General features: G+C 42.6%; 3 protein-coding genes across 4 annotated transcripts in view; all 3 read left to right on the forward strand.

Annotated features, from left to right (window-relative positions):
* The first annotated feature begins 2,996 nt into the window (after positions 1 to 2,996).
* LOC311141170 (NACHT, LRR and PYD domains-containing protein 3-like) overlaps positions 2,997 to 21,665 on the forward strand; it is a 168,428-nt gene continuing 149,759 nt past the window's right edge. Inside the window, exons 1-2 of the mRNA XM_084176425.1 lie at positions 2,997 to 3,235; positions 3,563 to 3,647. Coding sequence (XP_084032551.1) covers positions 3,168 to 3,235; positions 3,563 to 3,647 — 153 coding nt within the window. The 5' untranslated portion in view covers positions 2,997 to 3,167. The remainder of the gene's footprint in view (positions 3,236 to 3,562; positions 3,648 to 21,665) is intronic.
* Positions 4,288 to 10,123, forward strand: LOC311099605 (NLR family CARD domain-containing protein 3-like; the record flags this gene model as incomplete). The annotated part of the gene is made up of 3 exons (XM_084140317.1): positions 4,288 to 6,224; positions 6,493 to 6,666; positions 10,005 to 10,123. The coding sequence occupies 3 exons, from the start codon at positions 4,288 to 4,290 to the stop codon at positions 10,048 to 10,050; spliced, it is 2,157 nt and encodes a 718-aa protein (XP_083996443.1). The 3' UTR covers positions 10,051 to 10,123.
* On the forward strand, positions 13,830 to 20,046 carry LOC311141832 (stonustoxin subunit beta-like). Of its 2 annotated transcripts, none has more exons than XM_084177322.1 (2): positions 13,830 to 13,991; positions 18,882 to 20,046. In XM_084177322.1, the coding sequence occupies exons 1-2, from the start codon at positions 13,913 to 13,915 to the stop codon at positions 19,424 to 19,426; spliced, it is 624 nt and encodes a 207-aa protein (XP_084033448.1). In that variant the 5' UTR covers positions 13,830 to 13,912; the 3' UTR covers positions 19,427 to 20,046. The 2 variants fall into 2 exon arrangements, with proteins under 2 accessions (XP_084033448.1, XP_084033447.1); XM_084177321.1 differs by lacking the exon at positions 18,882 to 20,046 and adding an exon at positions 14,574 to 17,566.

Here is a 21,665-nt window from a genome sequence, read left to right on the forward strand (position 1 = left end):
ACTCTATTAAATTGTCCACTTTGCAACGAGCATACTTTCTCTGTGTCCAGACGACTCACACACATCGGCCTCTATCACCAGCATGAACCACATTTTCTAATTACCTGTGGACATAATGGGTGTGGGAAAAAAAATAGATGTTTCAGAACCTATCAGTCACACATCTACCAAAACCACAGAGCTTTCAAGCGCCAATTTAGATGAGAATTACCCTCATGATGAATTTGAGACGGGGACTGATCCCATTGAAGATGACATGAGCAATGTAGAGAGTCTGCCAGAGGCTGAATATGTTCAAGCCACAGAGATCAACACTGAGCAGCTAATTGAAGGTCTCAAAATCTATATCTGTCTTTTAATTTTGAAAATCAGGAATCAGCATCCCAGCTACGGTACAGAATAGCATTGTTGAGGACCTCAGAACCATTTTTGATGCATTTATGACACACTACAGTGATCCCCTCAGGTTTCATCTTACAAATAAGCAAATAAATGTGGATGAACATGACGATCTCAGGGACTTGCTTAACAACTCTGCAGTATTTGAGGAATGCATTAGATGCATAAGCTCTGAGTGGATGCTGGAGCATTACTGTGTGAAAGAATTGGGCATGGTCAGGCCAATTGAAGTACCACTGAGCAACAAAGAAGGTTATATAACAAGATGATTTCAATACAGCTACATGGTCCCCAGGGTATATGAATATAAAGAGACATGAGACAAAACAATCATAATGAATAAGATTAGATGGACAGGGGGACCTGATCCTAGGTCAGCACTCCTCCTCTGGGACACTTCCCAGGAGTCACCAGGACCAAGAAACATAACACTTACTATTGTAAAGTCAAGTTACAGCAGGTTTTTACTGCCATCTAGTGGAAGATACCAATAAAACACTTTATTATCAGGGTGTGGAGACTGCTGAGTGAAACAGAAAGTAAATGTGTTCTTTTGTACAGGATCCATTTTGAGACGACAGAGCAGAAAACACTATATGGAGAGAACAAAAAAATAAAGTGAGTATTTCTAAGTATTTCTGAACAATAATCTGTTTTAAAGGACAGAGTATGTGAGTGAATACCTGGAATGCAATATTACTAGTTAGTAGAACTGCCACTTGAGCTGAGTTGCTGACAGACAGCAGTTTTCAAAGTGGAAACTAATCAGTAGGCCTACATGTTATTTAGATTGTCATTATGGAGACACCTATTTTACAACCCTTTTTCCATAAAACATATTAACGCTGTAGAACTGATGCACATCAAGAAATAAGGTGACAAAGCACAGGAAAACTACTTTAGGCACTCTAGAGCACGTTAGATACATTCTGTCGGAGGTGGTTTAAACTGAAATCTAATGTCGACTTTTCTTATGGAAAACCATATCATGCGAAGGTTTTTACACATGCTCAGTTGTTGGGTCTCTCGAGTGGAAATTTGAAATGAAAGTTATGGAACTTCCTCATGTGCTTCTGTTATGAGAAAATTCCACAATGAAACTGACATTAAATGTGGAGAATGATAGATCTGTTGGCCATCAAGTAGCCTATTAATTGTTATGCCTGTCTAGGCAACTGTAGCCTGCCATTTTATACTATAAATATGTTGAAATGACTGGAGTCGTTGCAAATCATTTTGTGCCACTTGTGTAGCCAACCTGGAGCTGGAAACAGATGTATTAAATAGCCTTTAACTTCAGTTTATTGTTGTTGTAGCCTTGTGTTATTATGTAATTAATAATGGCCATGTTTAGTTAATTCAATTGAAAGTTAAAGTGTCACCATGGTCACAGTTCTATCTCAATTGCTGATCAGATGTTAGAATGCATTAGATTGAAGGTAACAGTCAGCCAGATTAGGCTACAGGTAAAAAAATAACCTGGCTGTTGTTGACAAGCATGGACCTATTCAGTTCATATCCATATTATTAAAATTTGATTCAGTGATTGAAATTACGACCCCATTCTCAGTAGCCTATTCCAGCAGGCTACTGGGCAACAGAAGCACTTCCTACCTCAAAATCGTCTTGCTATTCATGTTAAATAAATTAGTCTTTCAATTTGAACTAAGCAAGCTGCTAAATCATTCAGCTTACATCTTGCCTACATGTTGCCCAGGCTACTGGAGGCTGTCTGAAATAAGATGTAGGCCTATCAGGGGCTATGTTTTGGCCTAGTTTTCAGGCCTTGTTGGTGGGTTTGGCGGAGTCATTGGGCTAGAAAAAGTCATTGCATTAAATCATCTGACTGTTTGGATGTATCTGTTAGTAAACTGTTTTATTTCTAAGAGATAATGAATAAAATAGAACAATTGACCTTCAATAATTAGTTGTCACTGTGTTACCCACAACCAACATGCTGCATCTCTGTTTAGGGGTCAGTGGTCTAAAATGAGTCTCTCTGGGGAGAGAGAGGAGGGGGGCCCTGCCTCTAAAATGAGTCTCTCTGGGGAGAGAGAGGAGGGAGGCCCTGCCTCTAAAATGAGTCTCTCTGGGGAGAGAGAGGAGGGGGGCCCTGCCTCTAAAATGAGTCTCTTTGGGTGAGTTGACAATATTGTTTAAGAATTTATATTCCAAAACGCTATATGCAAAAAAATCAGAATGATTGCTTCAATATAATGTTCTAGATTTTAGATGTGCATGAAAATGATTTTTTTCCCAAAACGCTTTATATCCAATTATATCCAATGTTTAGCTGGAATGTAATGTTCGTATCCTGTATGTTTGACTGTGATATGTGGTTGTCTCACCTAGCTACCTTAAGATGAATGCACTTACAGATGCAATATCTTAATTTTACCCAGTTTCTCACAGCAGGAAAATAATCCTGCAGCAATAGCAAATGTGTATTTTTATGTGGATTATAAATAAGGGGCATTTTTCGTAAGGGCTGATCCATTTTTCATTAGGGCAAATCAAGTCCGAAACTTTAAGTGGAATTTACCCACTTTAGAAGCCTTTATAAAGCCTTGAAGTGGTTTAATAATTTATTTAAACAATAAAAGCTAATTGACCAACATTTCTGAAAATGGATATATAGCGTTTTGGAATGAAACTCTTGTTTCCCCATCTGAGCTCAGAGTAGATGAGAGATGTAATGTTTGTCTCTGTTGTGTTGAAGTCCAATCAAGCAGGAGAGACCAGCCTCCCCTGTACCCAGCTGTGTGTCCATGAAGAGTGACAAGTCTATGACTCAACCTCTATCCTTTAGAGAGGGAGACTTTTCTACTGAACAAAGGTAAGAAGAACTCATGGGTCATGGTCAGTGAGTTAAACAACACTGTCTCTAGTCATTTCTCCTCTCCCATTTTCCCATTTATTTTTGTTGTTTTCATAATCCATAGGCTAATCCTTTCTTCAATTTTCATAGTCCTAAAACAATATTAAACTAACACAACATTCCCTCCCTGTGTGTGTGTGTGTGTGTGTGTGTGTGTGTGTGTGTGTGTGTGTGTGTGTGTGTGTGTGTGTGTGTGTGTGTGTGTGTGTGTGTGTGTGTGTGTGTGTGTGTGTGTGTGTGTGCACTCCCTGGATGAGGAGATGTAATCTCATGTTTTGCCCACAGAAACCAACAGGAGATATCAGAGTCAGAGATTCTCAGTGGTCAGTCTTCCCAGAGTCATCAAACAGACCTGGCCTCCATATTCAGTGTATGTGGTCCTGTTATGTACATTTGTTTTTGTTTACCTCAAGTAAAGTTGTTCTGTCAATTATTCATTAATATGTTAATGAGAAAGCATTTAGACTCTTACTTAACTTATTTACTTGATTTATTTCAGTTGCTTGAAGAGAATATTATGACATTTGTGAAGAACGAGCTGAATATGTTCAAGAGGATTCTTAGTCCAGAACTCCCAGAAGGCTTTGAGAGTCAGAAGCAGGATAAGGAAGTGGTGGACGCTGAAGATGAGAAGCAGGAGAGCAGTGCCAGAGAGGGGGCTCTGAAGATCACATTGCACATCCTGAGGAAAATGAACCAGAAGGAGCTTGCTGACACACTGGAGAAAAGTAAGAGCTGTCTGCCTCATGTTGAATGCTGTTTTAGAACATTTAAAAGCTGTAGCTAAAGTACAGCTAAAGTAGCTGTGTAACTCAATGATATTGTAGCAGCCTTAACACAACCCCTAGTGACCTCATCAAGTAGCAGAATAATGTGTTGTGTTGAGAGAGAGAGAGAGAGAGAGAGAGAGAGAGAGAGAGAGAGAGAGAGAGAGAGAGAGAGAGAGAGAGAGAGAGAGAGAGAGAGAGAGATAATACCAATAATAATACAATCAGTCACACCAGTGTGGAATGCATTATGAAAACATTTACACATTTATACAGTCAGTTAAGCGAAAAAATGATTATAATTTAAACTTTATAAAACATTCTTACAATAGTGTAGCCATTAAAACAGACATAATATTAATATCCTCTGTGTTATTTCTTCATTCAGATGAGCTTGCTGTGATTTGCCAACGTGAACTCAAATCTAATCTAAAGAAGAAGTTTCAATGTGTATTTGAGGGGATCGCTAAACAAGGAAACCCAACACTTCTCAATAAGATCTACACAGAGCTCTACATCACAGAGGGTGGAACAGGAGAGGTCAATAATGAACATGAGCTGAGACAGATTGAGACAACAACCAGGAAACAAGCAAGGCCAGAGACTGCAATCAAATGTAACGACATCTTCAAACCCTTAACTGGACAAGACAAACTTATCAGAACTGTGCTGACAAAGGGAGTCGCTGGCATTGGAAAAACAGTCTCTGTGCAGAAGTTAATTCTGGACTGGGCTGAAGGAAAAGCAAATCAGGATGTCCAATTTGTATTTTCATTCCCTTTTCGGGAGCTGAATTTGATGAAAAAGGAAAAACACACTTTGATTGAACTTCTCAATCACTTCTCTAAGGAAACCAAAGAATCAAGAATATCCAACTACGACAAGTACAAAGTTCTGTTCATCTTTGATGGTCTGGATGAGTGCCGACTGCCCCTAGACTTCAAGAAGAACAAGATATGCTGTGACGTCACAAAGTCAACCTCAGTGGATGTTCTGCTGACAAATCTCATCAAGGGAAATCTGCTTCCCTCTGCTCTCCTCTGGATAACTACCCGACCTGCAGCAGCCAATAAGATCCCTTCAGTGTGTGTTGACCAGGTGACAGAGGTACGAGGGTTCAATGACCCACAGAAGGAGGAGTACTTCAGGAAGAGATTCAGTGATCTGGACCTGGCCAGCAGAATCATCTCACACATAAAGACATCAAGGAGCCTCCACATCTTGTGCCACATTCCAGTCTTCTGTTGGATTTCTGCAACAGTCCTTGAACACATGTTGAGTACAGACAAGACAGAAGAGATGCCCAAGACTCTGACTGAGATGTACTCACACCTTGTGGAGTTTCATACCGAACAGAAGAATGAAAAGTATCTTGGGAAAGAAGAGACAGGTCCACACTGGAATAAAGAGAGCATTCTGTCACTGGGAAAACTGGCTTTTCAACAGCTTGTGAATGGCAATCTGATTTTCTATGAAGAAGACCTGAAAGAGGCTGGCATTGATGTCAATGAAGCCTCAGTGTACTCAGGATTGTGCACACAGAACTTTAAAGAGGAATGTGTGCTGTACCAGGACAAGGTGTACTGCTTTGTGCATCTGAGCATTCAGGAGTTTCTGGCTGCTGTATATGTGTTCCTCTCATTCATCAACAACAATGAGAATCTAATGGCAAAACCTCAATCAACCAGGAACTTTTTTGCACTGTTCAGAGACAAGCCTGAAGTTACTTTCTACAAGAGTTCTGTGGATAAAGCCTTACAAAGTGAGACGGGAAACCTGGACCTGTTCCTCCGCTTCCTTCTGGGCCTCTCACTGGAGTCCAATCAGAAGTACTTACGGGGTCTACTGACAAAGACAAGAAGCAGCTCACAGAGCCATGCAGAAACAGTCAAGTACATCAAGGAGAAGATCAGGGAGAATCCCTCTCCAGAGAGGTGCATCAATCTGTTCCACTGTCTGAATGAACTGAATGACCATTCTCTAGTGGAGGAGATCCAAAGCTACCTGAGCTCAGGAAGTCTCTCAGAAGCCAAACTGTCACCTGCTCAGTGGTCAGCTCTGGTCTTTGTGTTGCTGACTTCAGAAAAGGAGCTGGATGTGTTTGACCTGAAGAAATACTCCAGATCAGAGGAAGGTCTTCTGAGGCTGCTGCCAGTGGTCAAAGCCTCCAGAGCTGCTCTGTGAGTAAATAAAAGTATATTTAAGTACTAATCATCAGTTTAGAGAAAAATATATATTATAGTATGTATATAATACTATATTGAAAAACATATTGAATCACTGCATTGATGTTCACATTAGTATAACAATATGACCATACAATTCTAGGAGACAGAAGATGAATCTATATGTTGTTTAAGAGAATAAACCAAATGCATCTGCCATTGTCCTTCTACACTACTGGTGTTAAATTAACAGTTTGTGAAATCATGATGATCTCTCTGTCAGGCTGTCACACTGTCTAGTCACAGAGGAAGGCTGTGCTTCTCTGGTCTCAGCTCTGAAGTCAAACCCCTCACACCTGAGAGAGCTGGACCTGAGTAACAATGACCTGAAGGATTCAGGAGTGAAGCTGCTCTCTGCTGGACTGGGGAATCCCCACTGTAAACTGGAGACTCTGAGGTCAGTATTCCTGTATCACTCAATGAACACACACACACTGGACACACACACACACACACACACACAGGACACACATACTATACACACACACACTGGACACACACACATACACACACTGGACACACACACACTGGACACACACTCATTGGACAACACACGCACATTTGTAAAAATAAAGAAAAACCCTTGAATGAGTAGGTGTGTCACTGGACACACACACAAACACACACTGGACACACACACACACACACTGGACACACACACACACACACACACACACACACAAGGATTAATTTATTAGTGTTTAGAAACATGTTATCTACTGTTAATAATGATACATTCATTCATTTATATACAGTACCAGTCAAGAGTTTGGACACACCTACTCATTCAAGGGTTTGTCTTTATTTTTACTATTATTTACATTGTAGAATAATAGTGAAGACATCAAAACTATGAAATAACAAATATATTTTATATTTGAAAATCTTCAAATAGCCACCCTTTGCCTTGATGACAGCTTTGCACACTCTTGGCATTTTCTCAACCAGCTTCACCTGGAATGCTTTTCCAACAGTCTTGAAGGAGTTCCCACATATGCTGAGCACTTGTTGGCTGCTTTCCCTTCACTCTGCGATCCAACTCATCCCAAACCATCTCAATTGGATTGAGGTTGGGTGATTGTGGAGGCCAGGTCATCTGATGCAGCACTCAATCACTCTCCTTCTTGGTCAAATAGAGGTGTGTTGAGTCATTGTCCTGTTAAAAAACAAATGATAGTGCCACTAAGCCTAAACCAGATGGGATGGCGTGACGCTGCAGAATGCTGTGGTAGCCATGCTGGTTAAATTCTAAATAAATCACAGACAGTGTCATCAGCAAAGCACCCCCACACCATCACACCTCCTCCTCCATGCTTTACATTGGGAACTACACATGTGGAGATCATCCGTTCACCCACACCGCTTCTCAAAAAGACACAGCGGTTAGAACCAACAATCTCAAATTTGGACTCTAGACCAAAGGACAAATGTTCAACGGTGTATTGTCCATTGCTCGTGTTTCTTGGCTCAAGCAGGTCTCTTCTTCTTATTGGTGTACTTTAGTAGTGATTTCTTTGCAGCAATTCGACCATGAAGGCCTGATTCACTCAGTCCCCTCTGAACAGTTGATGTTGTGATGTGTCTGTGACTTGAAATATGTGAAGCATTTATTTGGGCTGCAATTTCTGAGGCTGGTAACTCTAATGAACTTATCCTCTGCAGCAGAATAAACTTTCAAAGTTCTTGAAATGTTACGTATTGACTGACCTTCATGTCTTAAAGTAATGATGGACTGTCGTTTCTCTTTGCTTATTTGATGTCAGTGTGCAGCGGTAGGAGACGGAGTCAGGCGCAGGACACAGAACTGAGTATATAACGAACTTTACTCGGAAAAACAACAAATCTAATTTCCATGCAGGGAAACATAACAGCTCACAGCAGTATACAACACCAAACAAAGAACAATCACGCACAAAACCATGAGGGAAGCAGAGGGTTAAATAGGGAAATAATCATAACGTGATGGGAACCACGTGTGTACAATCAAGACAAAACAAATAGATAAAGAAACGTAGATCGGTGGCAGTTAGAAAGCCGGTGACGACGACTGCCGATAGCCGCCCGCACAAGGCGTCAGGTAGCTTAGTGGTTAAGAGCGTTGCGCCAGTAACCGAAAGGTTGCTGGTTCTAATCCCCGAGCCAACTAGGTGAAAAATATTGTCGATGTGCACTTGAGCAAGGCACTTAATCCTAATTGCTCTTGTAAGTCGCTCTGGATAAGAGCGTCTGCTAAATGACTAAAGAAAAAAAAAAACAAGGAGAGGCACCAACTTCGGCGGAAATCGTGACATTTGACCAGGCACACATAGTCCACACCATATGTGTTTGGACAGTGAAGCTTACAGTTTTACATTTGGTGCTATGCTCCAGCATTTTGGATTTGAGATAGAATGTTTCATATTAGGCGACAGAACAGAATGTGTTGGATCATTGTCCTGTTGAAAAACAAATGATAGTCCCACTAAGCCCAAACCAGATGGGATGGCGTATCGCTGCAGAATGCTGTGGTAGCCATGCTGGTTAAGTGTGCCTTGAATTCTAAATAAATCACGGACAGTGTCACCAGCAAAGCACCCCCACACCATAACACCTCCTCCTCCATGCTTTACGGTGGGAAATACACATGCAGAGATCATCCGTTCACCCACACCGCGTCTAACAAAGACACAGCGGTTTGATCCAAAAATCTCTAATTTGGACCAGACCAAAGGACAAATGTCCACCGGTGTAATGTCCATTGCCCGTGTTTCTTGACCCAAGCAGGTCTCTTCTTCTTATTGGTGTACTTTAGTAGTGATTTCTTTGCAGCAATTCGACCATGAAGGCCTGATTCACACAGTCCCCTCTGAACAGTTGATGTTGAGATGTGTCTGTGACTTGAACACTGTGAAGCATTTATTTGGGCTGTAATTTCTGAGGCTGGTAACTCTGATGAACTTATCCTCTGCAGCAGAGGTAACTCTGGGTCTTCCATTCCTGTGGGGGTCCTCATGAGAGCCAGTTTCATCATAGTGCTTGATATTTTTTGCGACTGCACTTGAAGAAACTTTAAAAGTTCTTGAAATGTTCCTTATTGAATGACCTTCATGTCTCAAAGTAATGATGGACTGTCGTTTCTCTTTGCTTATTTGAGCTGTTCTTGCCATAATATGGACTTGGTCTTTTACCAAATAGGGCTATCTTCTGTATACCCCCCTACCTTGTCACAGCACAACTGATTGGTTCAACCACATTGAGAAGGAAAGAGATTCCACAAATTAACTTTTAAGAAGGCACACCAGTTAATTGAAATGCATTCCAGGTGACTACCTCATGAAGCTGGTTGAGAGAATGCCAAGAGTGTGCAAAGCTGTCATCAAGGCAAAGGGTGGCTATTTGAAGAATCTCAAATATAACATATATTTTAATTTGTTTAACACTTCTTTGGTTACTACATGATTCCATATGTGTTATTTCATAGTTTTAATGTCTTCACTATTATTCTACAATGTAAAAATTAGTTTTTTTTTTTTTTTACAAATTTGAATGAGTAGGTGTGTTCAAACTTTTGACTGATAGTGTATATATACATATATGAATAGATATGGCAGGTTTCAGGACTCTGATGTATCAGAAAATGTTTAAAAAATATATTTTCACCACCAAAGAATAGCAGTGTGGTTTTAATATGATTTTACTCTTGCAGGCTGTCAGGCTGTCTAGTCACAGAGGAAGGCTGTGCTTCTCTGGTCTGAGCTCTGAAGTCAAACCCCTCACACCTGAGAGAGCTGGATCTGAGTAACAATGACCTGAAGGATTCAGGAGTGAAGCTGCTCTCTGCTGGACTGGGGAATCCCCACTGTAAACTGGAGACTCTGAGGTCAGTATTCCTGTAGTTGGTCAACAAGTGATAACTGTTCACCAGATTCACATGTGTTTACCAGGCACACATAGTCCACACCATATGTGTTTGGACAGTGAAGTTTACAGTTTTACATTTGGTGCTATGCTCCAGCATCTTGGATTTGAGATAAAACGTTTTATATTAGGCAACAGTATGTAATGTCACCTTTTATTTGAGGTTAATGATGAGAGGTTAGCATGTTTTGTTGTAGCCTCTGTAACTTTCTCACTCATTATTATTCATGATTCATTCATGATCTTTCTCAATCATGGCATCATTAGGATTAATTTAGTAGTATTTAGAAACATGTTATCTACTCACTTAGACAGAAAATTACTCCAGTCATCATCCACCATTCAGTTACTATCGGGCAAAACATAACCCAAAACACAACCAAAACAAACTGCAAATGCAACCAACGAGTTTACAACCAAATACTCAACTTTTGACAACTTTAATACACTATAAGTGAATTGGTCAGAATACTTATGACTTCTTCAAATGGGGGACTAGATACATAAAGTGCTTTCATTTCTAAACGGTGAAACAGATATGTATTAAAATACCCTCAAATAAAAGGTGACATTATATACTGTCACCTCATATGAAACATTTGATCTCAAATCCAAAATGCTGGAGTATAGAGTCACATTTAAAATGTTATCTTTGTCAAAATAGATATGGTGTGGACTGTATACTCAATACAATCTAAATCTGATACCTCACTGTCTGTCTTTTGACTGATACTGCTTTTTAAACTGCTCTGGTCAGTCTACTCAAATATTTGTATTATACATGTTTCTCTCTACAAACAATATTATTATAATTTCTAGTAATGATACATCAATTCATTTATGAATAGATATGTCAGGTTTCAGGACACTGATATATCTGAATATGTTGTAAAAATATACTGCCACTATTTTCACCACCAAAGAATAGCAGTGTGATTTTAATATGATTTGACTCTTTGCAGGCTGTCAGGCTGTCTAGTCACAGAGGAAGGCTGTGCTTCTCTGGTCTCAGCTCTGAAGTCAAACCCCTCACACCTGAGAGAGCTGGATCTGAGTAACAATGACCTGAAGGATTCAGGAGTGAAGCTGCTCTCTGCTGGACTGGGGAATCCCCACTGTAAACTGGAGACTCTGAGGTCAGTATTCCTGTAGTTGGTCAACAAGTGATAACTGTTCACCAGATCCACATCTGTTTACCAGGCACACATAGTCCACACCATGTGTGTTTGGACAGTGAAGCTTACAGTTTTACATTTGGTGCTATGCTCCACCATTTTGGATTTGAGATAGAATGTTTCATATTAGGCAACAGTACAGAATGTCACCTTTTATTTGAGGTTTTTCATACATATCTGTTTTACTGTTTAGATATGAAAGCACTTTATTTGTCTAGTTCTCCCATTTGAAAAAGTTGTAATAATTTGGACAAATTCACTTATATTGTATTAAAGTAGTCATAAGTTTAGTATTTGGTCCCATATTCCTTACCTGCAGTGATTACATCAAGCTTGTGATTCTACAAACTTGTTGAATGCATTTGCAGTTTGTCTTGGTTGTGTTTTGGATTATGTTTTTCCCAATAGAAACTGAATGGTGAATAATGTCCTGTCATTTTGGAGTCACTTCACTTGTATTGTCAGTAAGAATAGAAGATGTTTCTGAACACTTCTACATTCATGTGGATGCTACCATGATTATGAATAATCACGAATGAATGGTGAATGATGATGAATGAGAAAGTTACAGAGGAACAAGGATCATACCCCCATCTGTTATTGGTAATGGTGAGAGGTTAGCATATTTTGTTGTAGCCTCTGTAACTCTCTCACTCATTATTATTCATGATTCATTCATGATTATTCTTAATATGGCATCATCAGGATTACTTTAGTAGTGTTTAGAAACATGTTATCTACTCACTTAGACAGAAAATTACTCCAGTCATCATCCACCATTCAGTTACTATTGGACAAAACATAACCCAAAACACAACCAAAACAAACTGCAAATGCAACCAACGAGTTTGGGACCAAATACTAAACTTTTGACTACTTTAATAGACTACAAGAATTGGTCAAAATACTTATGACTTCTTCAAATGGGGGGACTAGATACATAAAGTGCTTTCATTTCTAAAAGGGGAAAGAGACTTGTATAAAAATACCTTCAAATAAAAGGTGACATTATATACTGTCACCTCATATGAAACATTTGATCTCAAATCCAAAATGCTGGAGTATAGAGACACATTTAAAATGTTAGCTTAACTCTCAAAATAGATATGGTGTGGACTGTATACTCAATACAATCTAAATCTGATACCTCACTGTCTGTCTTTTGACTGATACTGCTTTTTAAACTGCTCTGGTCAGTCTACTCAAATATTTGTACTATACATGTTTCTCTCTACAAGCAATACTTTGATAATTTGTCATTTCTAATAATGATACATTCATTTATGAATAGATATGGCAGGTTTCAGGACACTGATGTATCTGAATATGTAGAAAAAATATACTGCCACTATTTTCACCACCAAAGAATAGCAGTGTGGTTTTTATATGATTTGACTCTTTGCAGGCTGTCAGGCTGTCTAGTCACAGAGGAAGGCTGTGCTTCTCTGGCCTCAGCTCTGAAGTCAAACCCCTCACACCTGAGAGAGCTGGACCTGAGCTACAATCACCCAGGAGACTCAGGAGTCAGACTGCTCTCTGCTGGACTGGAGGATCCACACTGCAGACTGGAGAAACTCAAGTATGTAGAGGGTTTATGTCAATGTTCATATCAGACATGTTGGAGGTCCAGTGTGTGTGTCCAGTGTGTACACATTGGACACACACACACTCTGGACACAAACACACTCTGGACACACACTGGACAATCACACACACACTGGACACACACACAGATACTGGACACCCACACACACACTGGACACACACACGCACACACTGGACACACACACACTGGACACACATACACACTGGACACACACACACTCTGGACACAAACCCACTCTGGACACACACTGGACAAACACACACACACTGGACACACACACAGATACTGGACACACACACACTGGACACACAAACACTCACACACTGGACACACACCCACACACACACTGAACACATTTCACACACACACACACACTGGACACACACACACACTGGACACACACACAGATTGGACACACACACACACACACTGGACACACACACACTCACACTGGACACACACACACACACTGGACACACACATTCACTTGACAAACACACACAAACTGAACACACACACACAAACACACACACACACACTGGACACACACACTGGACACAAACTGGACACACAGGACACACACACTGGACACACACACACATACACACTGGGCACACACAAAGAGGACACACACACACACACACACTGGACACACACACACACACTGGATACACACAAACACACAAACACACACACACACACATACTGGACACACACACACGCACACTGGACACACACACTGGACACAGACACACACACACACTAGAAAAACATTCTTACCACCACTTGTACAAAGTTATATGCTGAATGTGAGTGTGTGTGTGTCCATTGTGTGTGTGTGTGTGTCCCCAGTGTGAATGTGTGAGTGTGTGTGTGTGTGTGTGTGTGTGTGTGTGTGTGTGTGTGTGTGTGTGTGTGTGTGTGTGTGTGTGTGTGTGTGTGAGTGAGTTCAGGTGTATCCCTCAATGACTGTCTGTTCTTCTGCTTACCGCTACAGTGTGGAACATGGTGGAGAGAACACAATGAAACCTGGACTTAGAAAATGTGAGTGTTGACTGCTGTGAAGAATATGACTAAGAATAAGTCTTAATTCAAGTGAAGTCAAAGTCAAAGACCACCATCATTACTTACTTGGTCATATTAAATATCAGCTGTAGTTCTACAGAAGCACAAATCAGGGACACCAAAGTTTACAAAGAGTTGCTTTGACAATGTGTGTGTCTGTGTATGTGTGTGGCGTGTTCCTGTTACATATTAAATATGCGTGCATGAAGGTGTGTGTGTATCCAGTGTGTGTGTTTGTTCTGGATGTGTGTGTGTGTGTGTGTGTGTGTGTGTGTGTGTTTGTTCAGTGTAATTGTGTGTGTGTGTGTGTGTTCAGGATGTGTGTGTGTGTCCAGTGTGTGTGTGTGTGTTCAGTGTAAGTGTGTGTGTAATTAATGGGAATAAGTGTGTTTTATATTACCATACAGTATAACATATGATCATTGAACAAGTCTCAAGTTACCTTAACTTCTCCTTTTGATACCTAGAAACATCTACATTAAATGAATTAGTGAAAAGTGAGTTAACATTCTAATGTGAATGATGATGATTTCTAATATTGTGTCTGGTTTCATCCATCAGATGTCTGTGATCTCACACTGGACATAAACACAGTAAACAGAAGCCTCTCTCTGTCTGAGGAGAACAGAAAGGTGACATGGAGGAGAGAGGAGCAGCCGTATCCTGATCACCCAGAGAGATTTGAGGGCTGGGGACAGGTGCTGTGTAGAGAGGGTCTGACTGGGCGCTGTTACTGGGAGGTAGAGTGGAGTGGGGAAGGGGCTGATATAGGAGTGACATATAAAGGAATCAGCAGGAGAGGAAGGGCTGGTATAGGAGTGACATATAAAGGAATCAGCAGGAGAGGAGGGGGTAATGACTGTCTGATTGGATACAATGACAAGTCCTGGAGTCTGTTCTGCTCTGGCAACCGTTACTCTGCCAGGCACAATAATAAGTCCACTACCATAGACGTCCCCTCCTCCAGATCCCACAGAGTAGGAGTGTATCTGGACTGGCCAGCCGGCACTCTGTCCTTCTACAGAGTCTCCTCTGACACACTGACCCACCTGAACACATTCCACTCCACATTCACTGAGCCCCTTTATCCAGGGTTTTGGGTTCATCATGTTGACTCCTCAGTGTCCCTGTAAATAATAACCATGGTAACACTGACACACACACACACTGAACACACTGGACACACACACTGGACATACACACACACACACACTGGCCAAAAACACTGGACACACACAGGAAACACACACACTGGACACACACACACACACACACTGCAAAAAAAAACACACACACACACACACACACACACACACACACACACTGGACACACACACACACACACACTCACACTGGACACACACACACACACACTGGACACACGCACACACACTCACACCGGACACACACACACACTGGACACACACACACACACCGGACACAAACACACACTGGACACACACACACTGGACACACACACACAAACACTGGACACACACACACTGAACACACACACACACACACACACACTGGACACACACACCGGGGACACACACACACCGGGGACACACACACACACACACTGCACAAACACACACACACACACACACACACACACACACACTGGACACACACACAGGACACACACACACACACTGGACACTCACACTGGACACACACAAACACACACTGGAGACACTGGGCACACCCACACACCAACACACACACATGCTGGACACACACATTCTGGACACACACACACTGGACACACACACACTGGGTACACACACACACACACACTGGGCACACACACACAAACTGGACACACACACACACACACATTGGACACACACAAACACACACTGGACACACACACCGGACACACACACACACCAGACACACACACACACACACCGGACACAAACACACACTGGACACACACTGGACACACACACACAAAGGACACACATCACACACACACACTGGACACACACACACACACTGGACACACACTGGACACACACACACACACACTGCACAAACACACACACACACACACACACACACACTGGACACACACTGGACACACACACACACACACACTGCACAAACACACACACACACACACACACACACACACTGGCCACACACACTGGACACACACACAGGAAACACACACACTGGACAGACACACACACGCACTGCACAAACACACACACACACACACACACTGGACACACACACACACACTCACTCACACTGGACACACACACACTGGACACACACACACACACTGGACACACACACACTCTGGACACACACACACACCGGACACAAACACACACTGGACACACACACACACACACACGCACACACTGGACACACACACACAAACACCAACACACACAGGACACACACATGCTGGACACACACACACTGGACACACACACTCACACTGGACACACACAAACACACACACTGGACACACACACACTGGACACACACACACTGGACACACACACATGCTGGACACACAAACACTGGACACACACACACACACACACCAACACACACAGGACACACACACATGCTGGACACACACACACTGGACACACACACTCACACTGGACACACACACACACACACACACACTGGACACACACACACCGGACACAAACACACACCGGACACACACACACACACACACACTGGACACACACACACTGGACACACACACACTGGACACACACACATGCTGGACACACAAACACTGGACACACACACACACACACCAACACACACAGGACACACACACATGCTGGACACACAAACACTGGACACACACACTCACACTGGACACACACACACACACACACACTGGACACACACACACCGGACACACACACACACCGGACACACACACACACACACACTGCACAAACCCACACACACAAACACACACTGGACACACACACACTGCACAAACACACATACACACACTGGACACACACACAGGACACACACACACACACACACACTGGACACACACACACACACACCTGACACAAACACACACCAGACACACACACACACCCCGGACACACACACACACCGGACACAAACACACTCTGGACACACACACACACACTGGACACACACACTGGATACACACACACAGGACACACACACACACACACTGGATACACACACACACACACACTGGACACACACACACACACCCCGGACACAAACACACACTGGACACACATACACCGGACACACACACACACCGGACACAAACACACACTGGACACAAACACACACTGGACACACACACACACACACACTGATTCTGGATAAGTTGTAGATGTATCCTCTGTTTAAACATTGAAACTCTTACAATAACACTGTTAAAATACCAATGTGATAATTTGTTGCATATATTTTATGTTAAAAAATAAATTGTATATGGACATATGCTCCATAATTGTACTATTGTACATGGATATATTGTACTTTTCATAATAAAACATACTTTAAACAAGAAAAAGCAAGTTAATTGTGAAAACAATTTCGTTATCGGTTTCACATTGTCCTCTCCCAGTCACAGGTTGACTTTTGTCATGAATTTTGCCCTTGAGGCAGAACTGCACGATTTCCTTTAGATATGCCAGCTGCAAAGTAAAAATTGGCTATATCGTAAACATTTGTGGAAAATAATTGTGTTTTATGGTCTTAATTTAAGGTAAGGATTAGCAGTGAGGTTAAGGTTAGCATTAAAATCAGATATTATTACTTTATGCCTGTGCCAGCTAGTGACCACTTTGCAGAACTGCCTCCAGGGCAAGATTCATGACAATAAATGCCAACCTGCCTCCCAGTCATCCCCTCCCTATCTCTACAAGGCTGCAGAACATGCAAGCTAGTGATGCGGGGGTTGTCTCATAACCCACAGTCCCCAGGCGGGTGGGTGGCAGGCAGGTTCAATACAGAGAAAACAGAGACTACATAAGAAAATCCATCAATGGATCATTATTGTGCAATTTACACTAAGTGGACAAAACATTAAGGACACCTGCTCTTTCCATGACAGACTGAGCAGGTGAATCCAGGTGAAAGCTATGATCCCTTATTGATGTCACTTGTAGATGAAGGGGACGGGACAGGTTAAAGAAGGATGTTTCAGCCTGGAGACAATTGAGACATGGATTGTGTGTGTGTGCCATTCAGAGGGTGAATGGGCAAGACAAAATATTGAAGTGCCTTTGAACGGGGTATGGTAGTAGGTGCCAGGCAAACCGGTTTGTGTCAACAACTGAAACGCTGCTGGGTTTTTCACGCTCATGGTACACCACACAAAGGACATCCAGCCAACTTGACACAACTGTGGGAAGAATTGGCGTCAACATGGGCCAGCATCCCTGTGGAACGCTTTCAACACCTTGTAGAGTCCATGCCCCGACGAATTGAGGCTGTTCTGAGGGCAAAAGTGGGGAGGTAACTCAATACTCTGTGGCACCAAGTCACTTATCTAGTAACCCTACCTCTGTCCTAACAATACTATGACATGACATCATTACAGTGTGTGTGTGTGTGTGTGTGTGTGTGTGTGTGTGTGTGTGTGTGTGTGTGTGTGTGTGTGTGTGTGTGTGTGTGTGTGTGTGTGTGTGTGTGTGTAATTAATGGGAATAAGTGTGTTTTATATTACCATACAGTATAACATATGATCATTCAACAAGTCTCAAGTTACCTTAACTTCTCCTTTTGATACCTAGAAACATCTACATTAAATTAATTAGTGAAAAGTGAGTTAACATTCTAATGTGAATGATGATGATTTCTAATATTGTGTCTGGTTTCATCCATCAGATGTCTGTGATCTCACACTGGACCCAAACACAATAAACAGACACCTCTCTCTGTCTGAGGAGAACAGAAAGGTGACATGGAGGAGAGAGAAGCAGCCGTATCCTGATCACCCAGAGAGATTTGAGGTCTGGCCTCAGGTGCTGTGTAGAGAGGGTCTGACTGGGCGCTGTTACTGGGAGGTAGAGTGGAGTGGGAGTGTGGTTGTTATAGGAGTGGCATATAAAGGAATCAGCAGGAGAGGAAGGGGTAAGGACTGTGGGATTGGAGCCAATGACAAGTCCTGGAGTCTGTTCTGCTATGACAACAGTTACAGAGCCTGGCACAATAATAAGTCCACTACCATAGACGTCCCCTCCTCCAGCTCCCACAGAGTAGGAGTGTATCTGGACTGGCCAGCCGGCACTCTGTCCTTCTACAGAGTCTCCTCTGACACACTGACCCACCTGTACACATTCTACACCACATTCACTGAGCCCCTCTATCCAGGGTTTAGGGTTGATGATGACTTTTTTGGTTTGTCCTCAGTGTCCCTGTGTCAAACATAACAGACTGGACACACACACACACACACTGAACACACACACACACACTGAACACACACACACACACTGAACACACACACACACACACACACTGGACACACACACACTGAACACACACACACTGAAGACACACACACTGGAGACACACACACTGACTGGACACACACACACACACACACACTGGACACACCCACACACATACACACTGGACACACACACACACATACACACTGGACACACACACACACACTGGACACACACACACACACTGGACACATACACACACACACTCTGGACACACACACACACACTGAACACACACACACACACACACACACACACACACTGAAAAAACACACACTGGACACACACAGACTGGACACACACACACTGAACACACACACACTGGACTTACACACACACATACACACTGGACACACACACACACACACTGGACACACATGCACACTAGACACACACGGACACACACACACACTGGACACAAACACACTGAACACACACACACACACGCACGCACACTGGACACACACACACTCTGGACACACACACACTGGACACACACACACACACACTGGGCACACACAAACACACTGGACACACACACACACACTGGACAAACACACACACACACTGGACACACACACACACTGGACAAACACACACACACACACTGGACACACACACACACTGGACACACATACACACACACTGGACACACACTGAACACACACGCACTCTGGACACAGACACACTAGACACACTGAATCCACGGACACACACTGAACACACACACACACACTGGACACACACAGACACACAGACACACTGAACCCACGGACACACACTGAACACACACACACACACTGGACACACACAGACACACAGGCACACACACACACACACTAGACACACTCTGTGTATGACCATTGCCTGCCTGTGACCACGATTCCTGCCTTCTGTAAAGGCGTAATAAACACCTGCTGCGCTCTGCGCGTGAATCTACACCTTTTTCTCCCTGAGTATTCATTACAGTACCCTAATGTTAAGTGGCATAAATGTATAGTTATTATGTGCAGACATCTTTAAAGATAATAAGAAAGAGGGAAAAAGATAGAAACTAAATGAAATGCTGAAAGTATAAAATAGTAACCATCTGGTGAGCTAATACCCTGTACACAGCATACCATAATGTTCTGAATAATGGCCAAGTCTACCTCGCTCCTTATTCTACTGAACCGCTTAGGCGCAACAAACACAAGTCCAACATTTATCGGAAACTGTTAAACTACCTGTTCACTACCCTCCTGCTCTCCGGGGATGTGCAACTCAATCCTGGGCCCAACATCACCGAGCCAGCGATACGCACCGGAGTGGAGGGCGGTGGATGGCCTCGTCCACTGATCGTCGCCGCTGTGGAGGTGGGTGAGTGCTATGGTCCTGTGGTTTCTCTCGACTCACCCGGCTCCAGGATGGATTTTGACTCTTCAAACATACCAAAGTCGCTATATGCGATCCCTGACTCTGCTTCTGGTATGCAAGCTGTTTTAATTAGTTTCCCGCATCCAGTGCAGGCGGGAGGGATTGTTAATTGCGCTACCGAACTGCCCCTAATCAAAACGAAACAAAACGGCCTAAACCCAGCCCTCAGAAAACACAGAAAATTTTACTTTTTTCAATGTGTCAATCACTCTCGAGTCATCTGGGACCCACGAGCTAAGCCCAAGGGACTACTAGGGGGGCACTTGAACATTCGTAGTGTCATTCCAAAAAGTGATCAAATTCAACATCTACTCACAGACTCCAACCTTGACTTTCTCTGCCTCTCAGAGACATGGCTCCATAGAAACTCTCCATCTGCTGCTTTGATTGTGCCTGGCTACAATGTTTTCAGGAGAGACAGGACTGAAGGAAGAGGAGGGGGTGTGATGATTTATATTAAAGAACATATCCGATGTAAACAAATTGAGTGGTCATGTGATAATGAACTAGAATGTATTGGCCTGAACATTACACTGTCTCCCCAAATGTCTTTTACCCTCATTGGAATGTATAGGCCACCTTCCACCAAAAGTGTGTTTTTTGATCAGTTTAATAACATGCTTAGGGAATGTGATTTTGGGAAAGAGGTCATCTTAATGGGAGATTTTAACATTAATTATGAAGACAAGTGTTGTAGGAAAACCCTCAAACGGATCACTAATACCTTTGACCTTACACAGCT

Source organism: Coregonus lavaretus (genome assembly GCF_964263955.1).
Source record: "Coregonus lavaretus genome assembly, chromosome: 2".
In the NCBI taxonomy this organism is placed as follows: Eukaryota; Metazoa; Chordata; class Actinopteri; order Salmoniformes; family Salmonidae; genus Coregonus; species Coregonus lavaretus.